Source organism: Suricata suricatta, chromosome 8 (assembly GCF_006229205.1).
Source record: "Suricata suricatta isolate VVHF042 chromosome 8, meerkat_22Aug2017_6uvM2_HiC, whole genome shotgun sequence".
Classification (NCBI taxonomy): Eukaryota; Metazoa; Chordata; class Mammalia; order Carnivora; family Herpestidae; genus Suricata; species Suricata suricatta.
The window spans coordinates 122,011,176-122,026,142 of record NC_043707.1 but is presented as its reverse complement, the minus strand read 5'-3'; the positions used below and the strand labels follow the sequence as shown (position 1 = coordinate 122,026,142).

General features: G+C 50.9%; 1 protein-coding gene across 1 annotated transcript in view; it reads right to left on the bottom strand.

Annotated features, from left to right (window-relative positions):
- The window catches only part of SLC9A1 (solute carrier family 9 member A1), a 48,895-nt gene extending 35,748 nt beyond the window's left edge, over positions 1 to 13,147 (bottom strand). Inside the window, exon 1 of the mRNA XM_029947548.1 lies at positions 11,978 to 13,147. Within this exon, the coding sequence (XP_029803408.1) occupies positions 11,978 to 12,332 (355 nt within the window). The 5' untranslated portion in view covers positions 12,333 to 13,147. The remainder of the gene's footprint in view (positions 1 to 11,977) is intronic.
- Positions 13,148 to 14,967: the final 1,820 nt, after the last annotated feature.

Below are 14,967 nucleotides of genomic sequence, written 5' to 3'. Positions count from 1 at the left end.
TGTGGCACTTCTCAGCACACCCCAAGTGCTTGTTTAGACATCGGCCTCTCCTGTGAGGCTGGGATTATATTTATTCCTCTTTCCATCTTCATTCAGCACAGCCTTTATGAGGCATAAATCAGTGTTCGCTGAATGTGTCTCCCCCTCCCAACTAAAGACCAAACCTCAAACATTTCAGCTCAAGATCTCATCTGCATGTCCACCCCAGTCTTGGTGACATTCAGCATGGCCCAATGCCCTCTGGCTCTCGTACCTAAAACCACCTTCCAACCATAGTGGCAACTCCCATTTCTGAGTGTGTCTGATGTGCCTGGAGCTTTACACACAGTATCCATCTCACCGGAGAAACTGAGGCTTGGCCAGGGTGGTGCAGTTACAAAACGGGCAGAAACTTCTGCCCTGCACACTGGCACAGTTCACCTGGCACCTCGTCAGAGCTGGGCCTATTTTAAAAACCATCATCTGTTCTGCAAAATTTAGTGCTTTTATAGCGACACGTCAAGTTGTGCTTTGCTCATTAAACGTTTCAAGTGGTAAGTCTTGCTACTACAGCTACATGGTGAAATGACTGTTATATAGGAGAAATAGCACAGGACTCGGCAAGAGGAATCTTGGTGCTGGCTTTGGCTGTGCCACAGTCAGGCCATCCACTCCCTAGGCAAGGCACCTAACCTCTTGGGACCTCAGTGTCCTCATTCGTAAAAAGGAGAACCAAAAGGTTTCCTGCTGCGTGCTGGAAGGTACTCCAGGCACCTTAGGAGTGTGCTCATTAAAACGATAAATGTTATTTATCCATAGCCACCTCACCCCTGCACTTAGCACGGTGCTGGACACACAGCAGGGCATCAGTAAGTCTTGCTGAGTGATTATTCAGTTGCTGAGCAATTCCGGAGTCAGAGAAAACCAGCCAGCATCTCTCTTCCTCCTGATCCTAGAGGGACTCCTAAGTGCCATCATTTATTGTGTGTTCAGGATTTGCCAAACTCTGTGATAACCATCTTAGGAGGGTACTCTCCCCGAATCCTTCCGGCATCCTGCCAGGTGTCACACCATGTTGCAGGTGATCAAATCAAGACTCCAAGAGGGGAAGTGACTTACCCCAAATCATGGTGCCACGAAGTGGGAGAGCTGAGACTTGAACTCAAGTCTGTGGCGGTTCAAAGCCTGTGTTCTTAAACACCATGTTTCCAAAGGGAACTGCTCTGGGATACTCCTCTGTAATCCAAAGGTCCTGCTCCAAGTAGAAGCTTCTGGCTGGGCCCAGTAAGACCTGTTTCGCTCAAGCACCTCATCTAAATCCTACTTATCCTTCAAGGTCAGTTCAACTGTTATCTCCACAAGCCTCCTTCCCCCCATCCTCAGGTGGGAGGGTCTTTCTGCCTCCTCTAAGGCTGGGGTGGACTGCCTGCTCCCCTCCTCCACTGAGCCGTAACGTGAGTCTTGGGCTGTGCTCAGCAAGGTGAGCTGGCTCAGCCTCAAGCAGTGTCCTGCCTACCTGGTACAGCATCCAGACTGCGGTGGGCCCTGGCCTAGGACCTAAAAGATAAGATCTCGATGCCTGGTTTGATGGTAAAGATGCTATAAAAAGCGCAGCATGCAGGCTCAACACTGACTTGTGACGGAGTACAAAGCCTTGCACTCGGTTCACCTGCAAGGGCCTATGTGGCCAAGGCCAAGTGGCTTTCCTGCCGGGAACAGCTCTTGGACAGATACTCAAGCAGGAAGTTGCCCTTCTTAGGCTTAAAGAGCCCATCAGAGTTACCAGGGCTTAGGAACCAACAACCAAGCCAAAGACCACAGCCCCTCCTCTTGGTCCAGCTCTTACTGCCCAGAGACCCCTGGGGTTATTAGTTAACAGAGCAGGGAAAGTTCTCCCTCAGCCATTAACTCATGTGTGGCTCTGGGCATACCCTCTCTGGGCCTCAACTGGAAAAGGAGAGGATGGGACCAAAACATCTCCGTCTCCCCTCTGGGTCCCAGGGCCACAGGTTACTGTAGGGTTCTTTCTACCTGTAGTATTTTTACAGGCAGAAAAACATTCTCTTCTTTACTTCCAGAAACAGGGTGAGAGCAGGAGATAAGGGATCCTCAGTCCCGGAAACAGCAGAGGCCAACACCCCGCCCTCAAAGCCTGTCCCCTCCAGAGGCGACCCCTCGCTTCTGTGACCTCAAAGGTAGCTGTTTCCCCTAATAGAGGCTCAGGGGTTACGTTTGGGCCCTAGCCACTTTAGGACAAAAAGCCAGAGGCCTGAACTACCTCCTGGCGTGTGGACCGGACCCACCATGGAAACCTAGCAGAACCCAGGGGCAGAAGGAGCCCAGCACCTTCCCCACCTGCACGGGAAGGCAGGAGGGGTCTGCTGCATCTGCTTTGACCCCCAGTCCAGAAAAACTTTTTTCAACTTTACAGGGTCAATTTCCTTTCTCTTCTTGCAGGACACAGCTTACTCATTCTGACCAGGTTCATTCCCCTTCCCTAGAAGGAGTTCTGCAGTCACCTGGGCAAACTCCACTCACCCCAGGGTTAAGTATTATACATTGCCCAAGGAAAGTCCTCTACCCTTCTTCAAATTTTCACAGCACAAAGAGCCAAAGCTCTTCAACTTTGTGGGGCCACGCATCCCTCGGAAAAGCTGTGGCTACTACTCTGTCTGACAAAAATACGCATATACAATGTCTGCAGACTATTTTCAGGCTCCCCAAGCCCCCTCAACCCCATCATAGACTCAGAAAAAATCTTAGCGGCGCCTGGTTGGCTCAGTCGGTGCGACTCTTGATCTCAGGGTTGTGAGTTCAAGCCCCATGATGGGTGTAGAGATTACTTTAAAAATTAAAAAAACAAAAAGAAGTATCTTAGAAACCTAGATCCTAGAAGAAAAGCCGGTCACCCACTCCATTCTTCCCCCTAAGCCAGAACCCCTTCCAACAGCAAGCCTTACCAAACGCTGCTCCTTTTCTTCAGCAGGCTTATTCTTCAGAACTACCTCCCTCAGGAAACCTTCTCTTATGTCTCCCCCTCCTACCTGATGCCCCCAGCATCTCAGGCGGAGCCGCGCACTTCCCCACGTGTGCGTTCTCCCTTGTGTGTTGTCTTATTTCCCCAGCAACAGAGGTGGCTCTCTGTGAATCCATTCATTTAATCCCATAACCCTGAGCTGGAGTTGGAGGGAACCTGTACTTGAGAATTCTGTACTCTTGAAGCCAGGGCTAGTGAGAGCAGTGGCCCATCTCCTAAAGGATGAGCTGTGGAGGTCCCCCGCCCAGGGCTCACCACAGCAGGGCACTGGATCGACTGCTTTTCCTGCTGGAAAGTCCTGAAGAGCCTCTTAACAACTGAAATCCACAGACAGGAAAACTAAGGTCCCGGGAGGCAAAATGACTTACTGCAGGTCAACATGCTAGGAAGAGGCAGAGCTAGATCTAGGACCCAGGTCCCAGCCTAGAACTCTTTTCCTTTACGCAAGTGGCTTTTTGAAAACTGAATCTGCCCACACACTCCCACATTCATATATGTAGAGAGAATTTATGAAAAGAAGCACAAGAAAGTTAACTCTAGGGAGTATGACAGTCGGGGGATCAGAGAAGCGAGGAGGGGAAATTTTACTTTTTACCTTAGCACCCTTCTGTGCCATTTTATTTTTGTTTGTTTTGCTTTGACCACAAACATCTTTTATTTATTCACATTTTAAAAATAAACCTGCCATAGAAAGGAGATTCTGGCCCCAGCCCACTCCCAACACACATAAAAACAAAGAGAAGCCATAAGTCAACCTGTTTAGGCACAACCATAAATTAATGAGATTGCCTTCTTGCATGGTTTATGGCCACTGGCCTCATCCATTCACAGCATAGAGCAGTTGATGGTTTGAAGAATCTTCACAAGAAAAGCTTAATTCAATTAGGGCTCTCGGCAGCTCCCTGAGGAAGCTCTGGTATCTTGCTTTTACTTACACAAATGGAGGGCAGACCAACAGACCCACGCTTTCCTAGAGATACCCACCCAGCCCCGAGAGGTTGCCCCTGCAGACCCTCCATTAGAGCCAAGCCCAGGGAGGCGTTGAGGGAGGGAGGGAGGCGGCCTTGGCAGCACCCCTCACACACGGGCTGATGCCTAAAAGCACTCTGAGAGTCACTTGTAGGAGCGCAGTTACACTCCTGGCCTGGCATTTAGTCTGATAACTAGCCGCTCCAACTCTTGCTCTCTTTCCTCGCTGAGCGGTCAAACTGGTTTCCTGTCTGCCCCATGCTTCAGCCACATGGACCCCATCTCTACATGGAAGTCAGTCATGCACCCTTTCATTCCCCAGATATTCAGGAGCCCTTAGTCTGTGCCAAGCACAGATGAGAAAGCAAAGGCTCTGTCCTCAAGGGGCTTACATTCTTGTGGGGATTGGGTGCTAAGAATAACTCTCTTGGTCCCACATGGTTATCTCCTTCCTCTCCAGCCTTCAAGTTCCACTCTCCCTGAGAAGCCTCCCCTACTCACTCCTGCCCTCAGGGACCAGTTGGTCCCTGGACGCTGCCTGTCCTCAGCACAGACCCACCATTCTCTCCTAGGCACACAGAAAGCGCCTAATGAGCAGGGCCCGGTGTTTCACGCTTCTTGGTTCCCTGATGGGCCACAAGCCAAACACCTGACGGCTGATTTGGCCAACTTGCCCCTTCCATCCCAGCTTGAAGAGACAAGTTAATTAGCTAATCCCAGTCCTGGCTAACCAGTACAAAAACATAGGCTTTGTGAGCTTTGCCTGGCACACGGCAAGTGCTATGTAAGTGTTAGCTGTTTATTATTTGGGTGAACTCATGGGTTCTACCTGACACACAGATGTGAGGTCACCACTCCGCTTTCAGTGGCCTGGTCTCAAACAGGCTGAGGACTGTGGAAGTGCCAGACTGGGCTTGGGGGAGGGGGGGAAGTGAACCCCCAAGGGACTGAGAAAGGGGCCTGAGAAGGAACAGGACTTTTTTTTTTATTTTTTTAAACATTTATTTATTTTTGAGAGAGTGAGACAGTGAGAGCAAGGGAGGGGCAGAGAGAAAGGGAGACACAGAATCAGAAGCAGGCTCCAGGTTCTGACTGTCAGCACAAAGCCCGGCATGGGGCTCAAACCCACACATTGTGAGACTATGACCTGAGCCATAGTCAGATGCTCAACTGATTGAGCCAGCCAGGCATTCCAAGAAACAGGACTTCTTATCCTGGACCTCACTCCAAGCTGCTGCTTAAGGACATATCTTTTCAGAAAAGAACTCACTGGGAGTAATTTGGGGAACTCCAAATTCTCAGCAAGTCAGTATTACAACTCAGGGGTGAGGTATGACCTAGTAGACCCCCAAACTGGCCCCACTTGTTAGATGAGCTTCAGGGGGAAGAAAATGAAGTCGGCATGATCTCAAGGGAAGGGGGAGAGCCCGCTGATCTAGGCCCAACCCAAAACTTAGTTCAGTTAAAATTAGATTAGCCCATAAGATTAAAAATACCCACACATAATCATGGGCTGCCTAAAAGTATCAGTTGATGTTTATCGGCATCTAAAGAGATGGTTTGGCCCAGGGTGGTGTGTGCAGACAACCTTGGGGAGACATGTCTGACTCAGACGTTTGCAGGGGGTGTGAGTGCTGCAAAATGAGGCCCACACAGGCGATGGATGACTCAGGGATAACCCAGGTCCTGGGATTGCTGAGTGAGCCTTCTCTCCCCACCACAGAAGGAAAGGGGGCAGGTGAGGGGATGATGGAAGGAGCTGGCCGGCCAGTTCAGTACAGGCTGGCATTCCCAAGGGAGCCTGGGGCCTCCCCACTCCAGTCCCCTGCCTCTCCGGTGTCTCTGAATGCCAGCACCCCAGAGCAGGGCTATTTGACTCACAGTGAGACCTGGGGGAAGTGGGGGGTGTCACAGTTTTTCCCTAAAACCCAGGAAATGAGCCACCGATTGCAGCATGACTCAAAATACTAAAACCTTAAAACTCTTCCCTGTTCCAAAATGATTATGAGAAAAATATAACTTTGGAGTTGAAAGGGAGTCGGGGCATAATGAAGAACACAGGTTCCAGAATCTGAAAGATCTGGGCTTAAACCCCAATATTTTCTAGCTGTGCAAGTACCTGACACAGCTTCTGAAACAAGAGTTTAATAAGCAGTGACTAACATAAAACAAATACTGGACAAAACTGTTACAAATATTTCCTGACAGGAGCTCGGAGAGGTTGTGCCTCGCCTAAGGTCACACAGCTCAGCAAAGAGCTGAGACCAGATCTCAGATTTCTTAACTGCCTCATTCCTGCCCATTAGGCACGTTTTAGGTTGTAACTCACTTCCCTACCTCTCCCTTCTCCTCCAGGAGGACCTACGACACTTCAAGGAAAAGGAAAAGCCCTCCATTTCAAAGGTTTGCTGTTCCACTGCCCAGGGCTCTGAGCATAACAGGTCCCAAGGTTGAGTTCAGCCCTTACCCTCGAATAAGAACTTGGAACTCACCTAGCCTGAGCTCCAGACCACCCCAAACTGCCCTGCTCCTTCAGCTCTTCCCTCCTACTGGGGAATTGGGGTCTCTCCTGGCAACCATTCAGACGACCAATGTGGATATGCCTACAAAGCCCCTTTGGGTCTCCAGTTTCCCTTGATCTTTATAATGACCCAGTGTGTCGGCCAGGCAGAAAAGAGGATGGGGTCTTGGTTAGAAGTTCAGGGACTGTGCTCTTTGCCACTTACTTGCTAAGTGACCTCAGAGTCCTTAGATGTCCAATGGGTAATATCAATACCACCTGCTGACCCACTGAGACAATCAGAATTAAATGCGATATATGCAAGTGCTTTGGAAACAAGTTACAGTAGTAATGATAATTACTACTAAATACCGCCTGCCTTACAGGGCTAAAGAAATGTGTGCCACCTGCTTCCAGCACAGAGGCTGCCTCTCAGAGGATCCTGCTGGACCCTGAGGGTAACTGAAAGCAGCCCAGCACCTTTCCAGCACACAGGTAGAAGATCGCAGTCACAATGTTAGCCTCCCCCTGCTGGCTAACCCCCCCTTCCACTGGCACTCCCTGCCCAAGCAGGGAAGAAGTAAGCTCTGGTCAGACCACAGAGAGGGCAACACCAGAGAGATGGCAGGTGGGTCACTACCAGAGGACTGGGGACAGGCCCAAAGCCAGGCACAGAACCCCAACAGCAGAGAGGGCTCACACCACTGACACCTGCCCCACCCCTAGAGGAAGTGCTAAAATTCCTTTGGGGCGCCTGGGTGGCACAGTCAGTTAAGCATCTGGCTTCCGCTCAGGTCTTGATCTCATGGTTCGTGGGTGCGAGCCCCACGTCGAGCTCTGTGCTGACAGCTAGCTCAGAGCCTGGAGCCTGCTTCAGAGTCTGTATCTCCCTCTCTCCCTGACCCTCCCCTGCTCACACTGTCTCTCTCTCTGTCTCTCAAAAATAAATTGAAAAAATTTTTTTGATAAATAATAAAATTCCTGAGTGCAGGCGTGGCAAGCTGGGCCCATACTCAGGCACAAGACCCTGTGCCCCTGTGAGGGGCAGGAGACAGAGTTGCACCCCTCTAAGAGGCAATGCCAAGTCTCAAACAGAAAATAGACAGCAATTCAACATCACAAAAGATAACCTCTATGGGCTATTTCCTCATCTGTAAAACAGCCTTTATTTTGTATGATTTTAGTAGGAATTAAATGAGATCACTTTTGTAAAGTGCCTGACACTACTCTGCAGATACTCAATAAATGGTAATTCTGATTAAAACACAAACACACCCAACAGAAGAGATGTCACAGGGCAGGCTAGGCCTCATGCCAAAGTTGTGGATAAACAATAAGGGAAACGGGTTCAGGGGGAGAAGCCAGAGCCACTGCTGTGGACTGGAGTGGGCTGAGAAGGCCGCCCACAAGGGTGGAGTCTCAACAGGCCCTAGAAGCTGCCTCAGCGGCCAGGGCACGGGCTGGGCATCCCCAAGTTTGTCCTCTACACCCGTCTTTGAAGGTATGGACAGCATCTTCACCTTACAGGTGAGGCAAGTCAGGTCTAGAGAAATGAGGCGCCTGGCCACGGTCACTGGCACCGAGGGGCAGGGGCAGTGCCCAGGATTTCTGACCCTGTCCTTGCTTTCCCAGAGCTGCAGGAGCAGGGGTGGGAGCTTGGCTGAATGAACCATGTTCAGCTCAGCCATGTTGAGCTCAGCAGCACGACCAGTCGGGGCCCTCCGAGTGTCCTGACGCTCCTGGAGACACCTGTTCAATACCTGAAGGCTTCCTCCCAGCCCCCAGCTGACCCTCCCTTCCCCTCCCCTCCCACTGCCCTGCCTTCGTCAGGCAGCTGTTTTCCCAAAGAGAAAAAGATCACTCCATTTTTTTAAGAGAGTGCCATCTGGGCTTCTTGAGACAGTTTCAAGGTGACCTTTAAAGTCGTACCTCTCTCCTGAGAAGTGGGAGGGGGGAGTTCTCATCTGATTTTTATAGGAAACCAGTCTCCGGGGTTGATATGCACGCATGTGAGGTGGGCAACCGACAGGGACCCCGACCTCCTTGACACACAACTTGTTTGGGGAGGAAATGGCAGGATATGCCTTGCAAAGACCAAACCCCAAAAAAGTTATAACATGTGAAGAGACAAAGGAAGGCTTTTTTTTTTTTTTTTTTTTTTTGGTCTCTGGTCAGGAGACAAGATGAATACCTGCTTTATGGGCTCTCGGGCCTCTGCCAGGAGTTCCAGATCAGGGATACGGGCAAACAAACTCACGGGGTGCCAGTGGTGAGCTGGGTTACAGTGAAGCTCTCCCTTGGAACAAGCCCTAGCCTGGGAGTCGGGTGAATTGGGGACAAAGTGGAATTCACGCAGGGTCCAGATCACAAGGTAGGGAGGGGGCGGGCGGCGGACATAGTCTAAGTCTTCTTGGGGTCACTCCCACAAGTCTCCCAATTGTCTAAACTGCCCCCCCCAACACCACCAGCCCCTCCCTACCAAGGAAAAGTCAAGAATCCCTGACTGCTGGAGAGAAGGGCCTAATGTCACCCACTGAGCCAGTTAGGAAAGAGCCCAGACATTGCTCTAGAACTTCAGCTCTAGCCAACCTCACCCTCCCACAACCATCTCCGACAGGGTCTACTTGAGGCTCTGCTCAATGATGAGGGCAGGAAGGAGAACAGCACACAGCAATTTCTATTCTTAAAGGAGGGGTACCTTGCAAGGGAAGCAGCTGCCAGAGATGACAGAATGAGGGCTCCAACACAGCTCCTACCCACACTGCAGTGCTGGGAGAACAGGCGAGACCCCAAAATGAACTCCTAGGTTCTTGGGGATCTGGGCGTGCAGAGGGAGCGTGGCCTCAGCCCCCACCGCACCCCACCCCTGTCCCCTAAGTCAGTTGGTGCTATCTCCCCTCCCCCAGGACCAGCCAGGGAAGTGGCTGAAGTGAAAGGAAGAACGGAGTCAGTAGGACACACCCAAAACCCTGAAACCTTAAGGAAGGACACCCTGCGGCAGCCTAGGGTTGAGAGATTTGTAAGCCTCCGACTTCACAGAAGACTGCACGTAGGTGGCTGAGGTAGGGATGTATTTGCCTTTGGTGGTTAAAATACCAACAGGGGCAGCTGCCGCTCACTGAGTGCTTCCTGGAGGTACCAAGTCAGCTTCACATGCATTAATTTATGTCACTGTCACAGCAGCATCACTGTAACTAGGTACTATTATTTCCCCCATTTTATATATGGGGAAACTGCAGCTCAGAAAGGCTAAGGGGCAGAGCGGTGGAGCCTTTATCTAACCTGAACTCTATACTCCCTGCAAAGGGAAAGGGGGGAAATGGGTGTTCACTTTTGCCACCCTTGAGATCTTTTGGTTATACTTCTCTCTACTCTTGTCCCCAGGAAGGCCAGGTGCTAGGGCTCCTCTGTTTTCAGAATGCCCTTCCAAGCCAGAGACAGACTTTTGGAACTGCAAACGCCCTCAGAGATCATATCCAGCCTCCTCATTTTACAATGGGAAAAACTGAGGCCCAAGGCTGAATGACTTGCCAGGGTTACCCGAGTCAGTGGAATGGCAGAAATGTCAGTCCGGGAAGGGGCCAAAGATCAACTGACAGATGGGGAGGCATGACTGGCCCAAGGTCATAGAGGGAGGTGGGATGAGAAGCCAAGTCCTAACTTTCTAGACTGATGCACTTGCCATGGCATCATCTCTGCTCTCTAGCTGCTCGGGAGCCCCTGGCTCAGGTTCTAGTGGGGACAAAGCAGGCCAAGCCTGGCCCCATTCGAAACAGATATCAGGCCTGCAGGGATCCAACTCCCTACTGCCCAGAGAAGGATCTCTGTGGTCATACTGTCGTCCCAACAGAAGGCACCGAGACTGGCAGTGTGTGTACCAGCTCCTGGTGCCCTAACACAATGCCACGTGTCGCTGGGAGGTGAGAGAGAAGGGCAATTTATACTGTGATTGTGAGGTCTCCTCCTGATCTCACACAGGCAAATGACACATCATGGTCACTGGTTTCTTATTAAAAATTAAGACACTGGCATGTTTTGTGACTCAACTGGTATGGTCAAATTTAGAGATTCTTGCCAGTTTCACAGCTGAACAAGACCTGCAGGAAAAGGCCCCAGCTGGTTCAAGGTCATGTTGTCAGAATCAGTACACATAAGCTCCTCTGGCCCAGTCCTTGACTTTTACCAGGAAGCTGGCTGCCATCAGGGCATAGGTGCTGGTGGCCCAGCTCCATGTATGGGCCCTGCTACTGTCACAGCACCAAAGCTACACACCAGCAACTGGGTCTGTCCAAACAGAGTGTCCTCCTGCAGCATGTCCCAGAGCCTGCCTCACACCAGCCTGGCATTGCCACTCAGCTCTTGCATGCCCTTGGAAAAGCTGCAAGGCTTCCTACCGAGAATCATCGACTCCCCAAACCCAAATCTACAGCATCCCAGATCCTCATGCCTTCCACAGCCAGCTGAGGCTAAAAACTCAAAAGCAGCTTTCAAAGCCTCCCCTGGACACATACTTCCAGGGACTTCTAGGCTATGCAGGCTCCGGTGAATTTCATCAATCACCCAGCAGAACACAGTGTTCAGGTCTAGGAGGGAGGGAGCCCAGGGAGGGGAGGGAACAACTTTTCTAGTTCCTTCTCTCAAAAAGAACATTTCAAAGTCTCTTTAGACTAGAGCATCCCAAGCCAATCCACTTGTCCCTCTCCCACTTGGTTGAGTGGGTGGCCAACATGACTGACCAGCCCATTCAGCACCATGAGACACAGCTGGGTGCCAAGCTGGAGGTGAGCAGGGGCCAGACCGGGCTTCAACCTCCTCCACTCTCCTTCCACCTCCAAAACAGACTTTAGAAATTGCCAGGGCCCCAGTCCTATAAACTGTATAAGGTATGGCATTTCTAGCCCGGAAACTGACTCAGGGGCTCCCAGCCAGCCTGGGCAGGCAAAGCTGACAGATAACATTCTGGGAAAATAGGAAGGTGATACTATGGGGATCCCTCATGTTCCACCACACTTCAAGGTCTCCAGCACACGGGTCCCCTCCTATACTAAAACTCCCCAGACAGGCCAAGTAGATATACACTCCACCCTGGAACGCCCTCCCATGAAGCCTGTAATTGCACTGGTTGCTGTTGACAGAGCAAACTGTACCATGTGCTGGAAGACACTCCTCTGGCTCACGCACAGCTGGGTGCCTGGCTCCCCTCGGGGGGTCTGGCCCAGCTTAGAGGAGACCTCCGGGCCTGGAGCCCTGGCTGAAGGTACCCAGGATCAGAAGCATCCCAAGCTCTAATCCTGCTTTCTCCTATGCACAAAGCTGGTTCCGATCTTGGGAGGGCTCAGACCACGGAGTTCAAGTTTGAGAAGGACCAAGAGGGCAGGATGGAGGCTGGGGTGGTCCAGACCCTTGTTCCTGGGAAGCCTCAAGTGTTGGGGATGGGACCTGAAGCTCACCAATCTGGTGGCACCAGAAATGTCGGAGCAGATTGGACTTACCAATCTTCATGAGGCAGGCCAGCAGGATCCAGAGCGAGATCTCAAAGGGTGTGCGCACATGTGGGTAGTCGATGCCCAGGACTGGAAAGGCCTTTCGAGTCTTCATGATGTGGTCAGTGACGGAATGGTTAACAGGCCGGCTCTCGGGGGGAATCTCTGGTGGGGCGGTGGTGACATCCCCAATAGAGCGTTCCCGTGGTGGCACTGAGCCTCGGATGGTGCTGGCAGTAGGGCTGGGCTGGAGGCCGTGGCTTCTGAGAACAGGTAGCAGCCCCACCAAGGCTACCACCACGAGCAATGAAGGAAAGATTCGCGGGGGAGAGCGGCCACAGATGCCCGACCACAGAGGCATCATGCTGATCCGTTGGCTCAGCCAGCAGGCCTTGACTGTTAGCAAAGTGAGAGTAAGACCTGGGACATTTAGGTAGCAAGGGGTCAGCAGGTAGGAGACAGACTGGGGCAGTCCCTAGGAAAAGTTCATGTTTTAGAGAGGTATTCGTGTGGAAGCAGATCTCTGGGGATGGAGGGAGGCTGGGTTTGCAATCGAGAACTCCAAACTGAGGAAAGGGACAAGGATCCAGAAAGGACCACAGGAAGACACTAAAGGGTCTGGAACTCCAGGCCTGGAAAGGAGGGTGGGGGGAAGAGACTGCACCCTAGAGACAGAGGAAGGGACAGGATAGGTTGGACCTCAGGCAAGGAAAAGGATGAGGGAAGGCTGGGACCCTTGGCTGAGGAAAGTGACTGAGAAGCCGGGACTCAGCTAAAGGAAGGCGCAGGGAGCAGGAGCGAAAGGAAGGGGAATGAAAGGGGTGGGAGCCAGTCCAGGAAAAAAAGAGAGGGGGCTGGGAGGCCAGCCTGCGAGGAAGGAGTGAAGCCGGAAAGCGGCCAGGAGCTTCCCCACCCAAAGAAGGGCCGGGGTGCAGGCGCGCCGGGCTGAAATTCCGGGGAAATGGAGGGAGGCGGAAGGCGGAGGCAGGCGGCCTGGCAGGAGGGCACCTCGGCGTGGGCTGGGGGCGGCTCGCGGTGGGCCGGCAGCAACACACCCCTCCTTGCGGCCCCGGCGCAGCGCGGCACTCCGCCCCGGCCCAGCTTCAGCTCCTCCGCGTCCAGCTCCAATGACAGTTCCAGCCCCAGCCCCAGCCCCGGCGGCGGTGCACTGATGCCTCGCTAAGCCCGGGGCTGCAATTTATAGGCACCAGCGAGCAGCCAGCGGAGCAGGCTAGAGGGACCTGTCAGCGCCCGCTCACCGCAGCGACCCCTGTCGCCAAGGGAAGGAGGTACGCGTAAGAAGAGGAAGAGTCAGGAATGGCAAAACAGGGACCCAATCTACAGAGATTCTACTAATAGGGGTGAAATGCTTTACTGTTTGCAAAGTGCTTTCCAATAGACATCTGCAGTCTCATGAAGAGTTCCCAACAGTCTTGTGAAGGGTATATTATCTTCTGTATTTAGTTATTACATAACCTTGAGCAAGTTATTTAACTTCTCTGTTCCCTAGCCTTCTCATCTGTCAAGTGGAAATAGTAGCAGTGCCTGTTTTGGAGGGATGCTATGATGACTAAAGGAGATAATCTACATGAAGTATTAAGAATACATCCCAGCATATAGAACCATTACTATGGTTCCAGTTTTGCAGATAAGAAAACTTAGGTAGTATATAGTTACACTTGTTTGTTAGAGGTGCTGTAACAAAGTACCACAAACCGGATGGTTTAAAGAACAGAAATTTAGGGTACCTGGGTGGCTCAGTAGGTTAAGGTTCTGTCTCTTGATTTTGGCTTAGATCATGATCTCATAGTTCATAGTTCATGAGATCGAGCCCCAAATTGGGCTCTGAGCTGAGTGTGGAGGCTAGTTGGGATTTTCTCTCTGCACCTCCCCCCCCCCCCGTTCTCTCTCACTTTCTTTCAAAATAAAATAAATAAAACATTTTTTAAAAAATAAAGGGGGGGGGCCTGAATGGCTCAGTCGGATAAACATTCCTACTTCAGCTCAGATCATGATCTCTTGGTTCATGGGTTTGAGTCCCATGTTGGGCTCCCAGCATAGAGCCCACTTGGAATCCTCTGTCCACCCCCTCCCAAAATAAATAAAAATATTTTGCTGCCTCTCCCCAGCTCTCTCTCTCTCTCTCTATGTCTCAAAAATAAATAAAATTGTTTAGAAAAAATAAAGAAAGAACAGAAATTTGTCTCCTACTCTAGAGGCTAGAGATCTAAAATCAAGGTGTCAGCTGAGTTGTTTTTCTCTGGGGCTGTGAGGGAGAATCCGTTCCCTCCCCTTTCCTAGCTTGTTTGCTGAGAATCTTTGGTGTTTATTGATTGTGGGGGGCATGAATCCATCTTCACATGGTGATCTACCTGGGTCTCTGTCTTTGGGTCCAAGTCTCCTTTTTATAAAAAAAATTTTATTTTGTGTGAGAGAGAGAGAGGCAGAGAGAAAAGGAAACAGAATCCCAAGCAGGCTCTGCTCTGTCAGTGCAGAGCCTGATGCGGGGCTTGAATCCACGAATCATGAGATCATGACCTGAGCGGAAATCAAGAGAAGCTGCCCACCTGACTGAGCCACCCAAGTGCCCCCAAATTTCCCCTTTTTACAAGGTCACCAGTCAGATGGATAGAAGCCCACCTTAATGACCTCATTTTAACTTGATCATATTCAATAACCCTATTTCCAAATACATTCACCCGTATTGGTGGTTAGAACTTCAACAGCTTTTGTGAGGGTAAAATTCAACCCACAGCAGGAATGGAACTGAGATTTAAACATATGGTATCCATTAAAATTGGTAAGATTCAAGAGGTCATGGCTGTACACAGGAATTGTTGGAAAGCTGATAGCAGCATCCAGAAAATACCACATATATTTATCATTATCTTTATTTGTGTGTCCTGAAGGTCTCAAATGTGGACTTTTGGTGTAAAGACTACATAAAGTTACACATTCAGTAACAAGGAATCATTGATAGACTAGAAGAAAAGCCTTCA